This window comes from Rutilus rutilus (genome assembly GCF_951802725.1).
Source record: "Rutilus rutilus genome assembly, chromosome: 17".
In the NCBI taxonomy this organism is placed as follows: Eukaryota; Metazoa; Chordata; class Actinopteri; order Cypriniformes; family Leuciscidae; genus Rutilus; species Rutilus rutilus.
The window spans coordinates 19436632-19460492 of record NC_140230.1 but is presented as its reverse complement, the minus strand read 5'-3'; the positions used below and the strand labels follow the sequence as shown (position 1 = coordinate 19460492).

The 23861-nt window shown below is 37.5% G+C and overlaps 2 protein-coding genes across 2 annotated transcripts; both read right to left on the bottom strand.

The window, feature by feature from the left end:
• Positions 1–275: 275 nt before the first annotated feature.
• slc50a1 (solute carrier family 50 member 1) lies at positions 276–6544 on the bottom strand. The gene is made up of 6 exons (XM_084385208.1): positions 6307–6544; positions 5595–5672; positions 5338–5461; positions 4926–5087; positions 1150–1269; positions 276–1068 (listed from the first exon to the last, which is right to left on the bottom strand). The coding sequence occupies exons 1-6, from the start codon at positions 6372–6374 to the stop codon at positions 961–963; spliced, it is 660 nt and encodes a 219-aa protein (XP_084241334.1). The 5' UTR covers positions 6375–6544; the 3' UTR covers positions 276–960.
• Positions 6545–8216: 1672 nt separating this feature from the next.
• efna1b (ephrin-A1b) lies at positions 8217–18657 on the bottom strand. The gene is made up of 5 exons (XM_084385619.1): positions 18374–18657; positions 9559–9854; positions 9060–9125; positions 8852–8947; positions 8217–8697 (listed from the first exon to the last, which is right to left on the bottom strand). Exons 1-5 carry the CDS (start codon positions 18469–18471, stop codon positions 8576–8578), a joined length of 678 nt encoding a protein of 225 aa, XP_084241745.1. The 5' UTR covers positions 18472–18657; the 3' UTR covers positions 8217–8575.
• Positions 18658–23861: the final 5204 nt, after the last annotated feature.

The following is a 23861-nucleotide window of genomic DNA, read 5'->3' as shown; positions in this document are numbered from 1 at the left end:
AGATGGTTACGGTCGTTACATTCTGTGGATGGAGGCGTACACAACCAACAACGATTAATAATGCGTCTTATGGTATCCTGGAAACCACGAAACCTCGATGAGGTTGATATCAGTAGGCTATGCAATGAACACTGATCGAATGCGTTATTCTCTACATTTTATTTAGACTTTATTCTCGAAATTTAATGAGTTTATTCTCACGATTATTCGTTTTTTTCTCGAAACACAACGACTTTATTCTCAGGATTGTATTTCGAGTTATTTTCTCGAAATTTAACGAGTTTTTTCTTGAAACACAACGACTTTATTCTCGAAATGTAACGAGTTTATTCTCAAGATTGTATTTCGACTTTTTTCTTGAAATTTAACGAGTTTTTTCTCGAAACACAACGACTTTATTCTCGAAATGTAATGAATTTATTCTCAAGATTGTATTTCGACTTTTTTTCTCGAATTTTAACGAGTTTAATCTCGCATTATAATGACTTTAATCTCGAGATGGTTTTATTTTTTTATTATTGCTTGGCCCTAATCCTCTTCCGTAAGAAATAAAGTCATACGGGATTGGAATAATACGTACATTCAGATTTTTATTTTGGGGCGGGGAGTAACATTCCTTTAATTAAAGAGATATTTCACTTTATAAAAAAAAAATTAAGTTCTCATCGTTCAAGTCATCAGTTACTTACCCTCATGTTGTTCCAAGCCTGTATTACTTTATTTTGTCTGTGGAACACAAAAGAATATATTCTGAAGAATGTTGGTAGCCAGATCCAATGTCTATTTCTTCTTTTATGTTCCACTGATGAAAGAAAGATTTGGAACAACATGAGAGTAAATGGTAAAAGCAATATAATGTTTGGCCAAACTATCCCTTTAACTAAAGACAAAGATAAAGTGAAAATAGTCTTGACTTCACTGAATTTACGGTGGCAGTTTCACTAGATGTTTGAGTTCCTCTCAGATTTGGATGAGTTTATAGGAGGGCTTGTTTGAAATGACAGCTCCGAACCACCAGAAAAGGAAGAAGCGGATGAGGCTAGTAAAGATGCCAGGGGTGTTGGGTACCTGAAAAACAAACCAAAAAAATATGACACTTTTTCCTTTACCTCAAACCACTGTCTCAGGACAGTCTCTTCATCGTCTTACCATGATATAATAGTCTTGGAGCTCGAGGCCATACAGCGTCCATGATGTCGATGTGAAGAACGTAGCGACAGTCAGGGAAAAAGACAAGCGCTCCACAGACCTCGTTCGCACAATTTCCAACTAGTGGAAATGAAGAACACAAATGGGTTTTTAGAAAAAAATTTGAGAGAGGAGAAAGATGTTTTTGCTACTTTTTACTGATAGAAAGCACAGAGAATTGAAACATGATGCAGGCAGGACTCAAACTGGTGTCTTCCACTTCAGCAGCAGGGATCAGTAAATCTGGAGCACATGTGCTCACCACTGCGTCAAAGCTCCAACCAGACCTTGTTATTTACACTCACGCATTGTCTCTCCTATAACAAGCTGCTATTGACACTCGCAGACAGGAGGGAATGATGGAGGGAAAAACAGGAAGCAACAAAAGGAGGTACGAGAATGACAGGAAATACACCACAGGGCACAGGACAGATAGACAGAGCTGGACTGATAAATATGGAAGAGGGAAAGATCCAAAACAGGAAGATGGAGACTGCGAGAGGGCACAGAAAAGAAGGATGGATGGAGTGATAAACAAAAGATGGAATGCTGGAATGTTACTACAAGACTTCACACCATTTTACTGAAAAAAAACAAAACAAAAAAACAAGATAAGGACAAATGTACAATTATTTTAGAGTTGATGAAATATGTCATGGTGTCACAGATGACATAAATGTATGCAATAACGTTTACCTTTTAATATGTAATATTTGTTGATGCATGCAGTTACATAAGTTTAAATGTTTTATTATTCGCCATTATCACAATGTTGGAGGGATGGTGGGGGACTATGTGCATATATTCTGGGAATATTCTGGGTGTATTGGATGAGGATTAAAAAGGAAATTAGTAATGTTTTAGGAAGAGATATATCAATGCACCCAATATCTTTTTTTTTTGCTTGATGCTTTCCCCTTGGATCAGTTTAGTAAATCCCACTTATTTGTATTACATATTATTAATGGCAGCCAGGAAGATAATCACTGTGAACTGGATGAAGGTGCATGAACCCACTGTGACAGAATTGACACAAAGACTGAAACTGATACAGTATATATATATATATATATATATATATATATATATATATATATACACACACACACACAGGTGCTGGTCATAAAATTAGAATATCGTCAAAAAGTTGATTTATTTCAAGAATTCAGCTTAACAGGTGAAACTAATTACATGCAAACTGAGATATTTCAAGCCTTTATTTGTTATAATTTTGATGATTATGGCTTACAGCTTATGAAACCCACAAAATCAAAATGCCAGAAAATTAGAATATTACATGAAATCACACAGTAATTACACAGTAATACCATGGTCATTGAACCAGGTTTTGGTTCTTTTGGCAGTGTGGGCAGGTGGAAATCCTTCTGGAAAATGAAGGAAGCATGAAGTGCTCTGAAAATGTCCTGGCAGACGGCTGCGTTGACTCTGGATTTAATAAAGCACAGTGGACCAAAGTCACACAATGAAGAGGCACACAATCCAAGATGCTTGAAGTCCAGTGTGAAGTTTCCACAGTCTGTGTTGGTTTGGTGTTGGTCCACTGTGCTGTCCACTCAACGCAGCCGTCTACCAGGACATTTTCAGAGCGCTTCATGCTTCCTTCAGCAGACAAGCTTTATGGAGATGCTGACTTCATTTTCCAGAAGGATTTGCACCTGCCCACACTGCCAAAATAATCAAAACCTGGTTCAATGACCATGGTATTACTGTGTAATTACTGTGTGATTTCAAGTAATATTCTAATTTTCTGGGATTTTTATTTTGTGGGTTTCATAAGCTGTAAGCCATAATCATCAACATTATAACAAATAAAGGCTTGAAATATCTCACTTTGCATGTAATGAGTCTATATATTAGTTTCACCTGTTAAAGGTGCTGTATGTAACTTTTTTTATAAAATGAATCCTTATTTTATTGCCCGTCTGTGAAGGGGTTGTAATCACACATTACAATGATCCACTTTTCGCGTTTTGCTATTACCTCTGAAGGCCAGTATTCCTATTTTTATGTGAAGTCTCCGGGTCGGATTTTCTGACGTGCATGCGCGCTCCCGAGCCTCTCCGTTTTATATATACAGTTTATTGCGACGGCACTGCAGCTAACGACATGGAGTCTGATAACACCAAAAAACGACCTGCCTCCAGCACAACACAGACTCCAACACAAACTCCAAAAAAAAAAAAAAATGTCTCTGCTGAAGCTCGTCAGGCCAAACGTCAATCGGATCGACTCAGGACGAAAACACGGATCAACATTGGCAGAGCGTTTGAATTATGGAGAGACCTCCGCTTTGTTTTAGGTAACAGTTATAAAAACAGACCCTAGTTGGCTTTCATCCTTTTGGACAGGTAAGCTAACAATACTTCAAAGCATGTAAAATATATTGTGATTTTGTGCTTTAGTTGGCTCAAGTTAGACATCATTAGTTCGCCAGCTAACGCCGACCATTTTCTAACGTTATCTGATGTGAAAGACTACAGTTGTAACTTTATTGCTTTTCACGAGCACGAGCGCTGTTGTTGCAATCTGAAACATCACCGCTAGAGGCCGCTGGATCCTACATACAGCACCTTTAAGTTGAATTCTTGAAATAAATCAACCTTTTGTTGTATATATATATATATATATATATATATATATTTTTTTTTTTTTTTGAGAAAATTACAGCAGATTTGCAGTTGAAATCAGACCTTTTTCGACAGAAGTGGGCACTTATTGAAACATTTTTGCTTGAAGGAAGATAATGTACTGGTATGTGGTATATTTATTTACTGAAGTGCTGTCAGGGACTTTTGTATTTATTTTTACTTTGTATTTTCTTTCATTTTCATTTTCTTATTCATTGTTGTTTTTTGTTTTTGTTTGTATTTTTTATTCACTTTTTTGTTTGTTTGTTTCTTTATTAACTTTTCATTATTAATATTATAAGTAAATGTTATGTAACAGTGTTTAAAAATTATTATGTGGTGGTATTCCTGTCATTTTTATATTTTTCTCTGGACTTATTCTTCATTATCATTCTTTTTGTTATTTTATCACATATTTTGTTTTTATTTTTGTTATATTGTTTATATACCGTAAGTAAATAATTTACATAAAACATAATTAACACTCTATATAAGTAAAGATTTACATAAATGTAATCTGTCATTTACTCTGTCGTGCACGTCATTGACAGTCCTGGTAATACGCTATCAGACTTCTAAATACGTTCTTTTCATCTTTATGTGCTTTAAGGCAATGTATTTCTATGTGCACTGGACATTTTATATTTTTTATCTTTCATCTTGCACTGTCCCTGTTTGCATTGTTTTGCCTGAATGTCTCTTTGGCTCTAACTGATGTACCACTGCACTACGTAAAGTTTTATGTAAAGTATAAAGTATAGTCAGTACATACATTGTAAATCCAGTGTACATTGACAGACAGGTATGACATCCTATTATTGCATTCAGACGGAATGCAATGATTGGACGAACATGTTTTGGTCCTGAGACTTCCTCAGAAGATATATGTAAATTTTTTTATATTTAGACCACTTCTATTATTGATTGCTATCAGGATGTGAAGAAGGTTTCAACCTGTTTAATAAAAAGTGTATATAAAAAACATTGCCTACCCTATCTTTAAATGCATGCAGGTACATGCTGACTGTGGTTTAAACATGATTAATGCTGGTTATAGGCATAGGTGTGTGTGTGTGTGTGTGTACTCACAAGATCAGTGAGCGGAGAGAGGTACATGCTGATGGTGAACACACTGCAAGCGAGACCCAGCTGAGAGAGTTGAGCTTCTCCAGGAGGAATCACCATAGTAAAATACACCCAGCCCACACACAGCACAATCACCATCGCCAGCGTCTGTGGGAACACTCGCCTCTGAAACACACACAGGTACAGCATACCATTGAAAAATATTCATCATGTTTGTTGTATATACAGTTGATATCGTGCAATTGAAAATATTAAATAAAGTCAAACTGTTATTCTGCTAATGTAATAGACAATATTATTACATTTCACCTTTTTAATCAAACTGTTATTTAAAATATTGTATTAAATTAGAAAAAGAAGAAGCTAAAAAGAAGCTAGAGGTCTTAAATTCCGTGACAATGACTAAATGACAAACCTTCTCTTTGGTATAATGACAGTAGGTGATGATGTATAAGGTCTGTAAAGATGCCCCAATGACGTTTACAATGATCACCGTTCCATCTTCCTTCAGTAATCCATAGTAAAGCCAACCTAGATTACTAAAAACACACACACAAAATGATCATTCAGACTGAATGGACTTGCATATGGATTTCAATGCATGATGACCATTGCATACATGAAGTTGTACTAACTAACAAGAACGGCTGATGTCAAATAGCAAATACATACTTTAAGCATGTGGTAAGGAAGGGCAGAAACTGAACGTTATCTGAAGACTGTGTGGCCTTCATTTTCTTCAAGTCTGTCCTGCAAACACAGAAACGGTGTGAGAAATATTTTCTTGGAAGACAGCATAACTTCCTGGCATAGCAGATACAACAGGTTATGCAAATTCTATTTAAATGCTTCATATTTTGCACTGTCAATTTATCCAGATAGTGAAATTAATTTGCCCCGCACAGCCTCAAAATGTTTATATGCTCAACTTACAAACATATACATAATAAAGATGTTAAAAATGCACTATAGTTTCAGGCAAAATACTATATTTACTAGTTATTGTTAATATTGTAAAATCTTAATATTGTGAGCTCTTCTTGCTAATAACAGTGTTGGCTAATATCAAGTTACTAAAGGTTTGCTGTTGTACCAAAAATTATAGTATGTTCGCAGACGTTTATTGAATTTGGGTGAAGGCAGGCAACAGCTGTTAGGCGCGACAACATTATAGTTGCAACCACTACAGTTGATAAATAAAAGTTTAATATAGAACTTTGTTTAATCAAAGTATTTACAGAAAACCAGAGGCAGGCACGAAATGCCACTAGACACGAACATTATTAAATCTGTATGCGTGCACATTTTTGCTCAGCTACGTGGTAACTGTCAAATATGATTTGTCATATCAAGTCCTGAAGTAGTAGAAATTGAAGTAACTTACAATCCCGTCGTGAACATCCCGACGGTGAATATGATGCACGCACATGATAGCAGCTGCAGAAAATCCATAGACTGAAAAATCGAAAACTGAGCTGTGCTTCTGTACCGCTGTGCAATCAAGCAAATAAATTATATTTACAAAACCTATGAATCCAGCACTCATGCAACGCTGACGTCCACTTCTCTGTTTCCGTGTTTGTAATCAGTGTGGAACAGCTTCCTTCACTCTGATTGGTTATTCTCAGGACGATGCTCCTGATCGTCATTTTGTAGTCCGGTTGTGTAGTTTATTTATTATTATTTTATTTTTTTCTCTTTTCTTTTCTTTTTTTTCTTTTTATTAAAAAGAATTCAAGTACAAACATTTATGGCATACTTCAACGATGATATATTTTTCGTGTTGATACAAAATTCTGAAGAAAAAACAAAACAGAACAACACACACACACACACACACACACACACACACACAAGGTAAGGGTGATGGTCCAGCCCAAAGTGTAAAGTTTCATGGCATTTTTGTCTGTCATCCATTGAAGAGATTTTGCAAATAGCTTCAAATCATTCTTCCAGAGTCCGGTTATGTAGTGAAATAAGAGGCGTAGGGGATTCCAACGGAGTAATTTTAAGATGGTTGAGCATGCCTGAGATTAAATGAAACATACTGTATATAAAATCAAATAAATTAAATATCTATTTTTATATTTTTTATGTATTATGTCATTTAGTCAAAATGTGCAAAACGTGTGAAAATATTAATTGTATTTAGGATATATAAAATGCAAACTATGAAAAACACCAAAGAGTAATACAAAACAAGACAAAGGAGATTGTTATTTTATTTCAAAGACAAAATTCTCCTATCAGAATTATAAAAAAAAATGTTCTAAAAGTCCAGGGGTGCAAAAATGGGCAAAGCTGAGAAAGATGTCCAATGTATCTTCTGTTGAATGTTTTCAAATGTCAAAAAAAAAAAAAAAAAAAATTGAGAGTGCCAAGAAAAATGTGCCAGTTACGTCCTGGCACCCAAGTGCCACTTTTCTTTCATTCATCTCAACTCCATCTGAATGTTTGGTTAAAAGCTGTGAAGTCCTGACCATGAAAAAGAGATGAAAAGGGAACGAAAGAGGACAGGAAGAAAGTTTGATGGGGGTGTTTTGACAGTGTTAAACTTTAAACAAATTGCACAGAGAATCTCTCTGTGCTGCTCCAAAACTTTGTTTTCTTTAAATCAATTGAACAATATTTATTAAAAATAAACATTCCACACAATTTCATAATTAACAAATGTCTTTATTTTATATAACTCTTAATATGTACATTTTTACACAACTATTTACAAGTTTATAAACCAATACAGTACAAAATAACTTTTTACAAAAAGAAATTGTTCTTTTAACTTATTTGAAAGAATTCATTGAACCGCTTTAAATTGTTTGTGCATGTCGTGCTCTCTGTCAGAAGGCCAGCTTCTCTCTCTCTCTCTCTCTCTCTCGCTCACTCACTCACAAACAGCACAACCGATCATTCCTGTTCAACACCAAATGTTGTGTTATGAAAGAAAACAAATCTGATCTCATCTATAACATAATTCCAGTACATTTTGTAGGGTGTGTTCACATTACATCACAGAAACCAACTGAAACTACAGCAACACGAGATCCAAAACACAGGAAACTGTTCGATAGCTGTTCTAGATTTACAAACACTGTTATATGCACGAACATCAATTCTTTATAAGGTGCCAGGTCAGGGTCAGCTTTAAGAGAAATCCTGTGATCTTTTGGCTCAAATCAGTACAGTAGAGCAAAGGTCTCTATCAAACACAATATCTAGCCTATTGTTCTGCCTTGTCATCACAATTCCAGTTCTACAGCTGATGGTTACAAAACAAGCTCTCCCGACTTTAAGGTTTGTTCTGAATCACATTGGTAAATAGATGTGTGAAGAATTTTCAGGAAAAATGAGCACATACGGTCTACAAAAGTCAAATAAAAAGAGCTGATGGAGGAACAGAATTATAGAACGGTAAATACTCTTAAAAAAAAGAAAGAGAAAAGGTTCTTCAAAAACACCTTTCTCTGGTCACATCACTCTCACGAACACAAATGCAAACACGTCACTCAGCAACTTGCACACCAGCACCAAAACTTCAGTTTGTATAAAAATTCTTCATAGAAAATCCACTTTCAGAGCCGGTAACCAGCACCGGCATTAAAGTCTGTTGCGTCCTAACGGACCAGCGTCCATAAAGTCTTCTTATATCAGGCTCAGTGGAGGAGCAGGAAGATGAGTATAGAGATCAACGTGACGAAACTTGAGACGGGAGACACACGAACACCCGAACTGCCCACGCTCCTCTGAACAACTGGGATCATGGCAATAGGGTCATCTGAAAGTAGAGGAGAAGCATGATGAGTACATTTCATGACCGTGTAACTTGCGTAAAGTCACTATAACACCTCGACTTGAAAAGTAAAAAAATTCCACATCTTTTTCTAAAGCAAATGGACACGCTGCCAAAAGCGAGGAAAAGAAGTTCTCACCTGCTGGAAGCCTGTTTGATGGGTTGTGTACTCCTCCAGCAGCCTTTATTTCCATTTCATCATCCTTCTCAACTATCTTTTTCTTGTTCTTGGAGCCTAGAACATTAAATGATATAGTTGGACTGTAAGTAAGGCTTTGGTTGTCCTTGTAATTCAGTAAAGATTGCAGAAATGTCTAGCTGGTAATGCAAGAACTGATTTGACTTACCATGAGGTCCAACAACATCCACCTTCAGTCTCAAACACTCCTGTCCATGATGGTGAAGAGGTTTGGCTGTGGAAAACAGAGTGAAAATTTAGAATCGGAATCTGCAGTACCATAATTGAAATAATAATAAATAATTGAATGTGTTATTAAATGCTAAAACAAGCATTTTGTATTTACGTTGGTTTCATAAGGTTTTGAAATTCAAGGAAAAGTACAATTTAATGACATATGGCGTAAAAAGTAATAGCTTAGTGCACATATAAATATTGAAATTTTTAAATTTGTTTTTAAAAGGTTACAAATATTGTTTCACAAATATCCTGAATTATTAATGCATAAATATCTTTTAGGTTTTGGGGAGTCACACCACATGACATGATGATGCACATTATGTTTTTTTTTTTTTTTTGACTTGTTGGTCACACAACATGCACTTTGTGTGTTTAATTTTAACTTTTTAGTCTTGCATACTCTCACAAATACAGACGTGGATACTTACAAATATAGTAGTAACTCTCTCCCTGGCGGAACTCCTTGCCCAGAGTGAAGGGAGTGAAGCGCTGGAACTTCTCCGAGAACTTCTCTGGAGCGTGAGGAGCGAAAGGTCTGGAACACTCCCAGCGCAGCTGGTCGAAGGACTGCGGCTTGCAGTTCTCATAGTCCTCCAGCTCCACCATATAGAGCACGTACCGCTCGGCCTCCTGGGATGGGATCTCGCCCCGCGCGTAGTGAGGGCAGATGATGTCTAGGTAGTCATTAATGCGGACATCCACGGTGTAATCATCCCATAGGAAGCTGGAAGAAAAGTGAAAAGAAATCCATGAATGGCTGTCAACCTTCAAAACACAGACACACCTCAGGAATAAAATGGCTCCAAAAAGAAACTTGATGTTCACAAACAAACAGAAACAGTGACACGAAAGGCCCCAGGCAAGCGTCATCAGTGCAAAGCAAAAGCGAGAGCTACACCCTGATGCACGTGTGTGAGTAACGTGTGTTCACCCTTCACCTGCTGCTTTTATTTGGGTGAAACACCCTGTACAATCCCTTTTTCTGTTTCTTTTCTTTCTACTCTGCATTTTTGTGTCACGTTGGGTGAAGGAGTGTTTAGGGAAATTGTTCAACTGTGTTTTTCTTAAAGATTTCCATAAGCATTTTGCTTTGTTTTAAAAAATTCTACAAATTATTCTGCTCACGTATTTCACTTGACATTTTAGAATGAACTTGAATCTCCCTTTTTATTTTGTCACACAAATATGATTGAGGGAAACCTCATATAGGGGGTTATAAATATATATATACATATAACATATTTTATGTTAACATGTTTACTTTGACAGCTCTAAAATACTTTTTGTTAAAACTTTTTTTTCTGTGAAAATCTTAAAATCCTCTTCCTTGTTCTCTTGGTAACAGAGATGGAGCCGCTTAGACTGACTGGCTCTCTGAATTGGCTCTACATGTTTTCACAGCCTCCTCTCTGTCTGTCTCTCCTTTTATTGTCGTCTCATTTGCTTTTCTCATTTTCGTCTGATCTGAGCTTCCCTGCTGCTGTTACCAGATGTACAAATGACAAATCCACAGGCCTTTCAGTATGTTGTGCTTTCATGTTGTCATTGATTTATTATTGTGAATTTTGTCTCACATTTCTGAATAACGCAACATATCTGAATAAATCACAACGTCACTCACCCCCGCTTTGACCATACAGTGCCCCTGTTCAAACCACATAAAGTATCTGATTGGCTGATTAGCTTTGTGACTGTTATAAATGATACATTTCCATATACCCAATATCATCAAACCCAATCACTTTACCATAACATTTACTCACACGGCCCTCACGTGAACCGCCATCAAAACACAAGGCGGCCTCTTTCCCCCCCGTCTTGCCCTTTGCTCTATTACTTTCTCCCTTTTGGCACATGTATTTGTTGTTGTTGCCATCAGGAGCCGTGGTTAAATGACGGACAGACACACAGGCTCCTGACGGGCCCCCTGTTGTCCACTTCAACCCCCTTCATCTCTGTCTCTTTCCCACTGTGCCTCTGCAGTAAGCATTGGCCGACCTGTCTAAACAGCCTGGCGGTCTATTCAGACGGGGGGTAAACATACACATCACTGCGCTCATTAGCCCCGCTTAATGCAGAGATTAGAGTCAGTCTCGCACGGCTTCTAATCAGCAGTGTGTTCAAAAGACAGGGTGTACGCCTTGCTAAGCCAGCTGACTTTTCTGTGTGTGGGAAAGCGGTGTTTTTTTAATGTGTATTCAATATGCCAATCAACACATGATGGTGTGGATAAATGGTCAAAGTGATTCTCAAACAGAAATCAGTGTGAACGGTTTCGGCGGTTTTAGTTTCGCTCTGTTTTTCTTGGGAACTAGACTGTGTGGTTGATTGCCCTGTCTCACTTCCTCTGAAGTCTCTTTGAAGCAGCTGATCTGGAGCTGTTTGAAACCTGGTGGCAAGATCAAGACAACACCACAAATTGGGTGTCATTAACTCATCCCCCACACATCAGCCTAAGGCACGGGTCTAATCTCTTCTTTTTTTGGGGGGGTCAACAAGGTGTTTGCCTTGAGATGCACAATATATTGGTACCATATCGGTTATTGGCTATATAAAACATATTCCTGATGAATGTCATGAAACGTCATTATATTTATGTATGGGGAAAATAATTGTATTACTAAACATTAGGTCTATTATATTGTTAGATTTTATTATGATAATTATAGAAACGTTAAATGTAATATTTAACCAATTCAGCTAATTTTATATCATGTTGTGATGTTTTCTTTAAATATAATAAAGAATATCAAATATATTTTATTTTTTTTCTGTACATTATAATGCTGTAATGCCAAAATACTCTTTATAGCACTTAAAATGACTTAGTTTGTAGTGTTTTATTTTTAATTTATTTTGACAAAATAGTATAGAACATTAATTGGCCATTTATAAGAATATAATTGGATTATCTGTGCATCTCTAAGTTTAATTTCATACTGAAAGGGTCTGGTGGGCCCTCACACTATGATTCCCATGCCTGTCTAATCTCTCTGAGCTGATCCAAGGCCAGCCGCTGATAGCTCAAACAATCCCAGAGCAGCTCTGTTATGCTTTTCCTCCTGGCGAGCGGTCACTTCAAACGCCGCAGTGGCCACTGTTTCCCGTGTGACACTTGGCTCTGTGAAGGGCCGAGCGTGAGAGTGACGCTGTGTTGTAAGAGGGGCACGGATCCATGTAAACAGCACACATTTCAGGGGAGTGTCTATACCTGCGGCCCCTGGGGGCCACATCACTCATCTGTTTATCACAAGACACAGAGGAGCCTGTGTTTAAATGTTTGCGTGTGGGCTTAAAGAGTTTGAGTTTAAAGTTGCACTCAGTAATTTGTTTACGCAGACTAATTAGGTTGGTCGAATGAGCCGGCCTCCTCTATGTAGAGCATTTTTAGGCTACTAATATGTTTGGAGTCTTCATCTTATGCAAGTGTCAGTCTTTAAAAAAAAAAAAAAACCTGTAAAGACTTTTACACTATTACACAAAAAAATGTGTTTCAAATAAATTCTGTTCCTTTGACCTTCATATTAAAAGAATCCTGTGAAAACGCATATTGATAATATTAAGAACATTTTCTTGTTCACCAAATCCACATATTATAACGATTTCTGAAGGATCATGTGACACTGAAGACTGGAGTAATGATGCTGAAAATATATTAAAACAGAAAACAGTTATTTTAAATTGAAATAACTCAAGTAAGCATTTGTGGTCAAATAAATGCAGCCATGGTGAGCATAACAGAGTTTCAAATACATAAAGAACTACTTTATATGTAAAACTAAAGCTTAACTTGCTCTCAGATACGCGTTTGTACCCTTTCCCCTCAATAGTTTGTCTGCACTCCCCCTCTTTCACTTTTGGCTGAATGTTTCAAGCTGTCAGGCGGGTCAGTAATGTCAAAGTTCAGGGTCATATTTTTCAGACACACCCTTACACAGTCAGCAGGACACACATACACACACACACACACACTGAGAGACGGTCAGAACTGTGTGCTTCATAGCAGATGTACTCACTGCCAACTGCACTATGCTCGCTGTCAGCAGTTGACACACACACACACACACACACACACACACAAACAGAGTTGAGGGCTCGGTTACCGAAAACCTTTAAGACCTGCTGCTTGTCATGACAAGTATTATGATCCTATTTTAGTGGCTTGTTCTCACACTATCAAGTAATAAAACCTGTCTGTTCAAGCCTATGTTTGTCTGTCTGGCTTTCTTTCTCCACTACAAGTATAATATACAGAGACGTCTCAGTCTTGCGCCTTCGTCCCGTTAAAGTCTGACAGGTTCAAGGTGCTAAGTCACCACTAAGTCCTTTTAACCTCACCGCTCTCTCACTTTCTTTCCGAGCAGTATGTTCTCGTATTGTCATTCCCGTCGATTACATGCTGGTAATTACCCCAGACGTAGCGGAACGGGTCGGAATGCCAGCCAGCTAATCCGCTCTTCCAAACCAGGGATTATCACACTGAGCACACGGATCACAGCGCTGCTATTCACCAGCACCGGACTTATCCAATACGGCCCGTTTGCGGGGGTTAAAGTGGGGGTGGGGGTTTACAGATACATGTTTCAAGTCAAGATGGAGTGGGGGTAGGGCTGCACAATATATTTATTGAAATATCGCAGATGTGCAAATCATGATTTGCATATGACAAAGTCTTGAGGTTACAATGTTTTAATACTTAGAGTTATGAAAAAATAAAGTTTTAGGTCAACAGAGAATAATGATGGTCTCACATAGACATACACTCTAGTCTTTAGGGTCCATTTTATTGTGTTAATAAGGAATTGTCCATACTATTTTATCACAGCTGTTTTACCTATATTTTGAATTATACTCTGCTTTATGTTGTGTTTTAGGGTTAAAGGAAATGTCTGTAAACTTAACAGATATCCAAATGACCAGTAGGCCTACCTTTTCCATTTTCTAGAGATTTTTTTAATTATTGAACCCATATTACATTGTTTTAACAAGTAACTGGATTTCACATTTTTCTTCAGTGATTACACAGATATAGGCTATTTCAGTGACATTTTGTGTGAGTTTAGAGCAGACAACCAAAATTTCACCCAATCCATCACTGTCCTTTTGCTCCACCCCTATCTATTTATATTTTATATATATCTTTCTATCTTCCACCCCCCCTTCCTCCATCTTCTCCACCCTCTTTCTATTCCCATTCTGTTTAAAATCACATTATAAACCTGGGCCTCTTCATTCAGGCTAATTTTTTGGAGAAACATTCCTTTCTTTCTATCTGACCTCTAACCCGTCACCCATCCCCCGTCCTATCTTTCTCAGTCCGTTCCTTACAAATGCCTGATTTCCCCCTCCTCCCTTTGTCTTTCACTTTTAAATGGATGCTAATTGCCTGTTGATACACTAGCTTGTTGTTTGGTAGCATACTGTGAGTTTTATTCAAAGTCAGCAGCACCTTTATCACAAAAAAGTACCTGTGAAATAATAAACTGAAAGCAATATAGTCACTGAGAGACATAAAAATGATCATTAAGTGATGTAAGCATTCTGTAGGTGGCGACAGTGAGCTGCTGAAGACGCTGAAGGCAAACACTTGACTTGAGGTAAATAAGTAACACCAGGAAACAAGTTTCTGGTTCTTTTGTTTACATTTGTGAGGTCACACACTTTACTACACTGACAATTACACAATCTAGCAGACTACAGACAGAAAAACAGGAAAACTCCAACTCAACAGGGCAGTGATAATCAAAATAGTAATCAGGGACTGAACAAGATAGACAAAGGGGGCTGTGTGGGAAAAAAGAGTGGACGGAAAGATGGAGCAGGGAGGGTATAAGGACATATAAAGAGAAATAGTAAGGAAGTCTGGGCTGGAGATAAGGAGAAGAGAGGAAGAGCTCAGAATAAGGGGCTTAAAGGGTTAAAATGAGTGGAAAACACAGCAAGAAATGTTAAAACAGGCCCAGGGTCATTTATATACATAAAAACTTTAACTGGAACATCAGATTATTTCTGGCGATTTTTAATCATCCTTACTTAACCAGTTGAAACCCTAAAATGGAACTCTAATCTGTGGAAAAACTCAACAGATATGATCCGGAAAGAGCTACGGTTTCGTAATCAATCAACTACGTATATGGTAAAACGTTCTATAATGCTTTGTGGAATTATGGATTATATTTTCCATACACATCCATTTCTGTGTAAATCGGGATTATACAGCACTGGATTACACTGGGGTCTATAAATATATACAGTGATTTCTGTGTGAATGGGTCATTCAGCCAGATTACACACATCTGCGTATAATCTGAGGCTGAACCGTCCGTTTTACAGATTACAGCCCTGCCTACGTAGCCGGCTGTTTTTGCGTGCATCTATGAGCCAGAAACAAAGAACAGGGGTGTGTGTGTGTGTGTGTGTGTAAAGAAGATAGATTTATAGCCTGTCTGTGGAATCTGTCTGGATACGAATGCTGATCTGTCTGCTCCCCTCCTCCTCCTCAAGACAACACAACACTAAATGCTCAGATACATGTAAAAGATCAAACAAAGTGAATCTGGCAAGGAAGGGATGGACAAAGAGGAAATGCAGTGGACAATGAGTGGACAGCTGAAAGGTCAAGTATAGCAACATGTTTGTTGGAAGGAATCCCAGTCTACTAAATATACCCTAATCGCACATTGCATGCGAGCCAGCAAAACTTTGACGAGGGAACACAAATGCATATGACAACACATATGCGAAAATAAACACATGATTCAGGTCGAGAGTAATGATTTGATGATGCTAACGTGACGAGACTGTACACTTCCCCTTCAGCGTGCAAGCGTAGGCATGAGTCGAGCACAAAAACAGATCGGCGAAAACAACGTCCATATGTCAATCCGGACCTGAAAATCCAGTCTCCTCGGGGCGCAGACTCACGCACATACCCGTCAAACCAGAGCATCAGCTCGCCAAAGGCCACATGCAGAAGATTAAATCATTACTGTTCACTCACACCCATTCAGGTACAAAAACAGTCTAGTGTGCGTTTGTGTTTGTTTGCGTGCAAACGCTTTTACGCAACAACAGGCAGAATTAGATGATCACGCCAATTAATATTTAACACCTATCTGGCATTGATTAGTCGAGCCTGACTAGTGCACTTACATACTAACTGATTGAGTTTCACAGACTGATTGAACAATCACTGGCTTTGATGGAAGTCGTTAAAAGGAAAGAAAAGCAAACGGAGAAACCCGAAAACCTGATTAATGGCAATTGTTTCCTTTTTCTTAGAATGTAAGATTAATGAGAAAGATTTAACTTGGATAAATACAAAACACAGTTCCCACCACACCTGCCAGATTATGACTAGCACAAGAAGGGATTATATTTACAATTCTAGTTTTGATGTGTAGGTGTTTGTTTCTAACCTTTTCGATGCTAATAGAGCAACATTGCCATGGTCTCTGTGTATGTGTGCAAGACTGAGAGCTTTAAAAGTAGAGATCCGCACAGATTTTTAATGTAGAGATTTTCTGAGGGCTTAGCGTTTCGTTATTACAAATTTTCTTGTTGTGCTTACGCAACCCTTTCCGTGGATGTGGTCCATGTCGGGATTAGGGACCGGACAACGCACCAGACTGCTGCCACATAATCCCCTCCACCTCTTTTTCTCCATCTCCATAGAAGTCTCTAACTCAAATTACCAATCCTTCTTTTTTATACCCAGATCCAAGCAGCTCCTATTACTCCATCCCTGTCTCTTCCACCTCATTCTTTTCACAGCAGGACCTAAAAAGAGTTTGGTCTCTATTACATGATTTCTTGAAGCTATTCCTCCTTCTGTCTGTCTTCAGGAACAGCTGCTGCTTCTCTCTCTTGATCTCTCTCTCTGCTGGCTGATATTGAGCCAGGCTCTTCTGAGACCGTGTCTGGTTAAGACTGGTACACTCATGTTGCGCAACTACGACACTGATAAATTACTCACTGAAAGCCGTCTGAATCACAACAGACGGTGTGAATCACCTGTGACATCATGAAAACTTCCAATCGGGTCATGACCGTGAGCACGGATTCAGTTCAGTTATCACCAATTAACTTTTATGACAACAGGTTTATCATGGTGTACGTGAAAAATCCAGTCAAGCCAATGACAATTGAGAAGCGGGAAAAAAGATGCCAGCACATGGCCAAAGGTTCTGTTTTACGGTCAACAAGCTTCTGATATCCACAAAAGCCCATTTTCTTGAGTTTCCTGCTAAAAGCCTAATAAATCACTCTGATTGCTGTCATTCATATTGATCTCTGGAAGGTTCCTGATGGGGTCCTTCTTCACTACGAGGAGAGATTACAAATGCAATCATTTGATGAAACACACATCAAAGTGCTGTAACGGTGTAATCTGTATCAGTAACAACTTAATATCATACTAAGAGTAACAAGATCCCTCCCATAAAAAGCGCAAGCTACTACTAGATATTTTAGTCCAGTGTGCTCATGTCTGTTTATTTATTGCTTTGTGTATGTATCTGTACAATTTTGGCTAGATTTGGCACGTTTTCATGTACATCTACAGGTTTGTGTGAAGGATAAAGTATGGTAAATATCATCTAGTAAGACACCCTGTCAATAAAATGCCCACACAAATAGTAAAACTAACATGTGTGCATGTATATTTAGGCTGATCTGTCTGTCCATCTGTCTGGTTTCTTCCCAGCTGCTGTCTCTTATACAGTAATTATCATGTCATTCACTAATACTGTACATATTAAAGGTTAGACTAGAGGCAGAGATAATAATCCAAGCAATGAAGTGTGTGATAACTAACCTGAAAGCGTAAACAACTTGAACTAACATAACTTGCGAACCAGGGTAATGATTTGCCAAGTTAAAAGTCAGAGTTATGCGTTTCATTAACAGAATGAAAACAGTAGGAGCAAATAACGAGAAACTGCAACAAAACATTGCATAGGCTACACCAGATAAAATAAGATATAGCCGACTTTAAACTATGTAGACTGTTAATGCAGTGCATATAGCCTGCGTAATTCATTTAATAATACTGCGTACTTTATGGCTATAGTTTACATAGGCTCCAAGCTTTTACAACTTGTGATAGCTATACAGAGATTTCAGATATCACAGAAGAATACTAACAAGAGCTACATAATATAAAGGGGAAATTATTTACATAAAGGTGGAAAACAGCGGATCTAGGTTTCACACAAATAAAGGAGAATGCAGTAAAATACTTACTTTGCGTTCGAGCTGTTCCAGTAAACACTGTGTCGCTCCGCAGACGCGTACCAGGCGCTGACGCTCACCGCAACACACACCAGATACAGAAAATCCATTGAGTCCGGGATTTAATGCTCTTCAAAGGAATATATACGAGTGCAAAGGATTGTTTTGCACGTTGAAGATGAAAATATAAATGTGCACTACTGCAGTGCAAGAATCGTTGAAACACTATTGATTCGGTTTACTTGAATAACAGGTTTGTATACGAGTCTCAAGCAGAAACAGTCGCGGTAAAGTCTGAAGAAATGTGCGCTCAGTCCTCTTTATCAATAAGCTACATAAGCCACGCCTTCAAGTGCAAGCAGCCAATGAAAACATGGAGGCTTTTTATGTCGACACGCCTCTACGCACAGGCTGTCAATTGAAGTGAACAGATTATGACAATTACTGTAAATCAGTGCTATTTTAGTATCATTTATACACTGTAGTTTTTATTGAAAGCCTATTCTGATGTTATTTTTTGTCATTTTGTGCTTTGTCTTTTTCGTTATTTTTGTATTACCAGTTTTTTGTTCAGCTTCAGTTTATTTATTTCCAGTTAGTAATTTAGAGCTTTAACTGATTGCCAAGGCAACATTATATGTGTGTGTGTGTGTGTGTGTGTGTGTGTATTATTTCAGCTTTATTTCAGTTGACCAAAATATACCACAACAATACAATAACAACAACTGTATAATAACACAAAAAAAACCTGAAATAAATCAGCATTTTTAAATATTCAAATTTAGTTGTCTGACTATAACTGACATCCTTTATATGCATATACCTAAACTTTTTATATTATAAGTAAATATACAAATATTTGTTTTTATTATAAAGTAACCCAATTTCTTATTTTGTTCATTTTTTTATTGGTCATTTTACTTTTATTTATTTTTAATAATAATATTTTTAATCTATATGCCTTTTTTTTTTCTTCAGGTTTTCCTGAATGCAAGTCTGAAATGGCTATATTTCTAGTGAACCTGTTTACTGGATATAACCCTGTTCCGCATTAATCATTATGACAGCAAGTTGAGTAATTTACCGTGGGCAGTGTTTTTCAGTTATGAAATATTAAATCTGGAAACATAACGATGCATTGTGTAGAATAACAAACAAAGCACGCTTTTCCTGGGTATCAATCAAAAAAACTGTAATCTCCAAAATCCCCTTTTACACCTGATAACCTTATTATGTCATCAGCACTAACAGTCATCAGGGCTTTTCCCCCTCATCCCACCTCCTCAGGAGGGTCCCTCTAATCCAGGCCTTAAATACTCATATTAGGGTCACAGAGGAAAGCAATTTTCCTCTCTTTTGCCCAGGTCTTTTTGACTTGAGGGTATAAGGTGGAAAGCGTGTCTACCTGCGGACTATTTTGGGCTGGGCTAGGCAGGGCTGGGCAGGCTCATACATGCTCCATGTTGTTGAAGGCTTCAGTTTGGGACGATTAGTCAAAGCTGAGTGTATATGAGTGAGGGTGCTTTTCCGTCTGCTTTGAGAGCAATGCGTCACCTTCGCCCAGGTGAACAGGGACATTATGGATATACAGTTTTTATTGCAGAATAAAGTATGCTTATGAGCTCCATCGGCGTAGGAGGTAGAGCTCGGAGCAAATGTTCAGGAACAGATCTACCCACAGCAGGCTTTCCTTTACAGTCGGGCTTGGCATCGAGCACTGAGCCCTATCACAGTCTAGGACAGGAGCTGAAATTCCTCTCAGTCTTATTCTCTCTTTTCTTTGCTCTAGAGTACACACTGTCTTTTTTGTTCTCTCACTTCCCTCCTACACAGTAGCCGATGTTGTCTATAAAGTGTGGATAGATCTGTGTAAGACTGTTTAGCATTTGTTGGGCCATACTGTCCACTTGTGTGTATGTGTGTGTGTGTATGCGTATGAATGGGCAGTTATCCAGCGTTCAGAGCGGTGGCTGAACAAAGGCCGCATTTGAATAACGGACTGCAGGTTTACAAAGAGATCAAGGTGTAAACGACTTCACCATTCAGCTTGGAAACCCTGCATCCAGTACAACACAAATTCTCTAATGTCCTGTTAATGTTATAGTATGTAAAAGTGCTCCTTCATTGTGACCATTTCAATGGCCCTCGGGGTGATTCAGCGAGGGCAACTTTGAGGTAACTGCTTGCAGGATATCCCAAAAAAGCATTCACGGTGAAAAATGAGAAGAAGGATAATTTAATAACAACATCTTATGAAGTGCTGTTTAGAGTTAATTTAGCGTTTAAGCTGTCAAGTTGCTAATGCGTATCCTCATGGGCTCAGGAGATCTCGTCTGTGCAACAAAGACATTTATTCCCAGCTTTGATTAGCTTCTAACTTCAAATGGGAATGATGAAATATCTCATGAAAAATTGATTTATTCCTCATTGTGAAACAAGCCCATAGCTGTTATCCTGAGCTGAATGAGTCTCCATGGAACACTTACTTTGTTTGTTAGTTGCCTGAAATGCAAAATTACCTCCATAATTATGCAACAAAAGAACTGGCAACAATAATAACATTGACAAACTTTGGTCAACCTTTACATGCTTCAAGCTGTGTCTGCCCTTTGGGCACCAGCAGACACTATTTATATGTTTTGGTTTCTATGCCCCACCTAAGTCAATAATTACTAAGATATAATTACTTTTTTGTTAATAGCATGTAACACTTGCTCCTAAAATGGAGAAATGGTTGGAGTGGGTGGGTTAATGATGATCAAATATGGAAAAGATGGTTATGTGGTTAATATGATAAAAGGTGAAGATGGGTGTAAGCGCCGTTGGGGGTTTGGTTGGAAATGGGGAGTGTATCTCTGTTTCGTTGCGTTAAGATACACCCAGGGGCATACAGAGAACCTGCTATTGCGAAACACTGAGAGGGAGAGATGAAAAGATGGAGAGAAATGGAGAGCAAAATAGATTTACTTTGGAAGTTGCATAATATAAATGAACAAAAGTGATGGATGACCTGGAGAACGGAGTAGGTGTTCATGTAGGAGAAAATCAACAGAGAACTAAATAATCAGAGTGCAAAAATAGAGAAAAGGAAAAAGCCTGGCACTCCCCATATCATCAAGCAGTTCTATTATATATTACTAACAGTACTATATTAAATATTATTACAATTTAAAATATTTTCATTTATTGTAAAGTGTGACTTATTCCTGTAATTGCAAAGTTGAATTTTCAGCATCAGTGTCACATGATCCTTCAGAAATCATTCTAATATGATGATTTGGTGCTCAACAAACTTTCCGTATTATTATTTATCATTGTTGAAAACAGTTGTGTTGCTAAATATTTTTGGAAAAATGTTTAAGGATTTTTTATGAATATAAAGGTCATTAGAACAGAATTTATTTAAAATATTTTGTAACAATATAAATGTATTTTCTGTCACTTTTGATCAATTTAATGCAGCCCTACTGAATCTTTAAGGAAACTTTTGAATATATTCCTTTTGTGAACACAACATTTGCAAATATATTCTCTCTGTTTCTGTCTGTGTATTTAAATTTTGCAATTAAATAATTTTGCACTTTATTTTCTAGAATACGAATCATGTTAATAACATGATAGTTGGTGTAAAATCCTTAATTTAAATGAATTAAGAGATTAAATGAAAGATTTTTTTTTTAAATCCAACAAATTCCAGTTTTACAGATTTTCAACGTTATCTCAGACTTTTGATCTTCACTGAATGTATGAGAATATTTCTTCATTGTTTCATGCATGTGGACACATGTACTGAGAAGCTATTTTAAAATAAATCTGGCAAGCTGTATTGAAATCAAAGCCTGTTTTCTATGACCTCCATCTGAGGTCATCAATTAGAAACGCAGCAGTCTGACCCTATGGCACACATACACACTTCTGTCGCCCTATTTAACTCCCTGCTTGGTCTCATTGCGGCACACTCCACCAAGCTGTTCTCTTCTTGCGGAGACAATGGGATGATCCCTCATTAGCATACAGGTGGTCTGCATTGTGGACCCGGCTCTGGTTGAAGGCACACTCCTACACAATGGAGCTCCTGTTACTCCACAGGGGGGCAAATGAAGGACCACGAATCCGTTCAAAAGCTGATGTTCACACATACTCGCACACTTCTGTTTCAACTCTTAGGCCAATTGTTAACTGAACTATTCTCTGCACAGACGTTCAGTCATTTTCTCTGCCTCTTCCAAATCATTTATCTCCATCTTTTCTCCACGTGTCCTTTCTTTGGTTCTTGAAGCACTCTTAATGTTTTCCACCTCATTCCTTTCATAACCTATTACTGTCCTCAAGCTTGTTTAAGCCATATGTTCTTTTCAACCATATATCATTTACTCTCTTATGCTTGAACTTTTCTTCTCCTCTAATGAAAAGAAAGATTTGTTTTTTGATCTAATTTTACCCTTCTCATTTTATATACTTATTTATTTATGTAAAGTTGCACAATTATTGTAGGTAAAAGTGTTTTGCATTCACAAACTAACTTTTGAAAATTTGATCATCACATCCCACCTTTATGTCATTCGCAACTCATGTGAAGAAATGCATGGAGATTATCAAAATGACATTTTACATTTATATCATGAACTTAAGTTTTTTTTTCTTGTCATATCTTATTTAGAAAATAAAGTGGCATGTGTCATTTTTTAAGGGGGCAACAATGGCAGTCCTGCCTCACATGGTGCCCCATTAAAAAAGGCACGACACATTTAGCTTATTAATTCAAAGTCTGCTTTGGTGTTTTAACACCTGATCTCTATTTTTCTGGCACATTCTTGTTTGGCTAAGCATGTTTCTCTTGCTCACTCTCAGTTTGCACAAAGCCTCTCTACATTTAGAGGTGGTCAGAAGGCTTAGTGTTATGATTATGAATTTTCTTGTTTTGGTTATGCAAGCTCAAGCTTTATCATGAATGTGGACCATGTCAGGATTAAAAGCAGCAGATAAAAGACTGGTCTATATATATGCAAGTCGGCTGCCACAGTTTCTCTTTATTTCTCTCTCTTTCTTCTTCAGCACCTCCTCCAACACACACATACACACACGCGTGCACGTACACACACCTCCAATTATCATCCATATCTAATCTCTGTTGTCTAATCTCCTTGCTTCATCAGGTGTCTGTTTTCCTCATTCTGTTCTTACTGAGCAGTTATTTTGCTTCTGTTTCCCGTATTTCTTCAATTACACTCACATAAACACACTTAGACTTCTGGGGAAGGTTCTTAAACCATTTTATATATATATAAAAAAGCTGAACAGTTGATTTGTAAATGTTAGACTGTAAAATTTTAATAAAATAAAAAAACACCCCAACTGTTTAAACAAGAATATTCCATGTCCAGTCTTTACATTTCTTCCAGTCTGAACAACCACAACTTCCAAAAGCAATGTTCAAAAAAGGAATATTCATTGTAAATTTTCTAAATTTAAGCTATAACACTTTATAAGGAATAACAAC

What these genes read in the sequence shown, in the direction of transcription:
- slc50a1 (XM_084385208.1), bottom strand. Translation starts at nt 6,374, where the DNA reads ATGGATTTTCTGCAGCTGCTATCATGTGCGTGCATCATATTCACCGTC. An exon ending in GGGATGTTCACGACGGGATT is followed by an intron (nt 5,673 to 6,306) that starts GTAAGTTACTTC and finishes CTGTGTTTGCAG; the next exon opens with GACAGACTTGAAGAAAATGA. An exon ending in TCTCTCCGCTCACTGATCTT is followed by an intron (nt 1,270 to 4,925) that starts GTGAGTACACAC and finishes CATTTCCACTAG; the next exon opens with TTGGAAATTGTGCGAACGAG.
- efna1b (XM_084385619.1), bottom strand. Translation starts at nt 18,471, where the DNA reads ATGGATTTTCTGTATCTGGTGTGTGTTGCGGTGAGCGTCAGCGCCTGG. An exon ending in GGATGTTGTTGGACCTCATG is followed by an intron (nt 8,948 to 9,059) that starts GTAAGTCAAATC and finishes TTAATGTTCTAG; the next exon opens with GCTCCAAGAACAAGAAAAAG. An exon ending in ATCAAACAGGCTTCCAGCAG is followed by an intron (nt 8,698 to 8,851) that starts GTGAGAACTTCT and finishes CTCTACTTTCAG; the next exon opens with ATGACCCTATTGCCATGATC.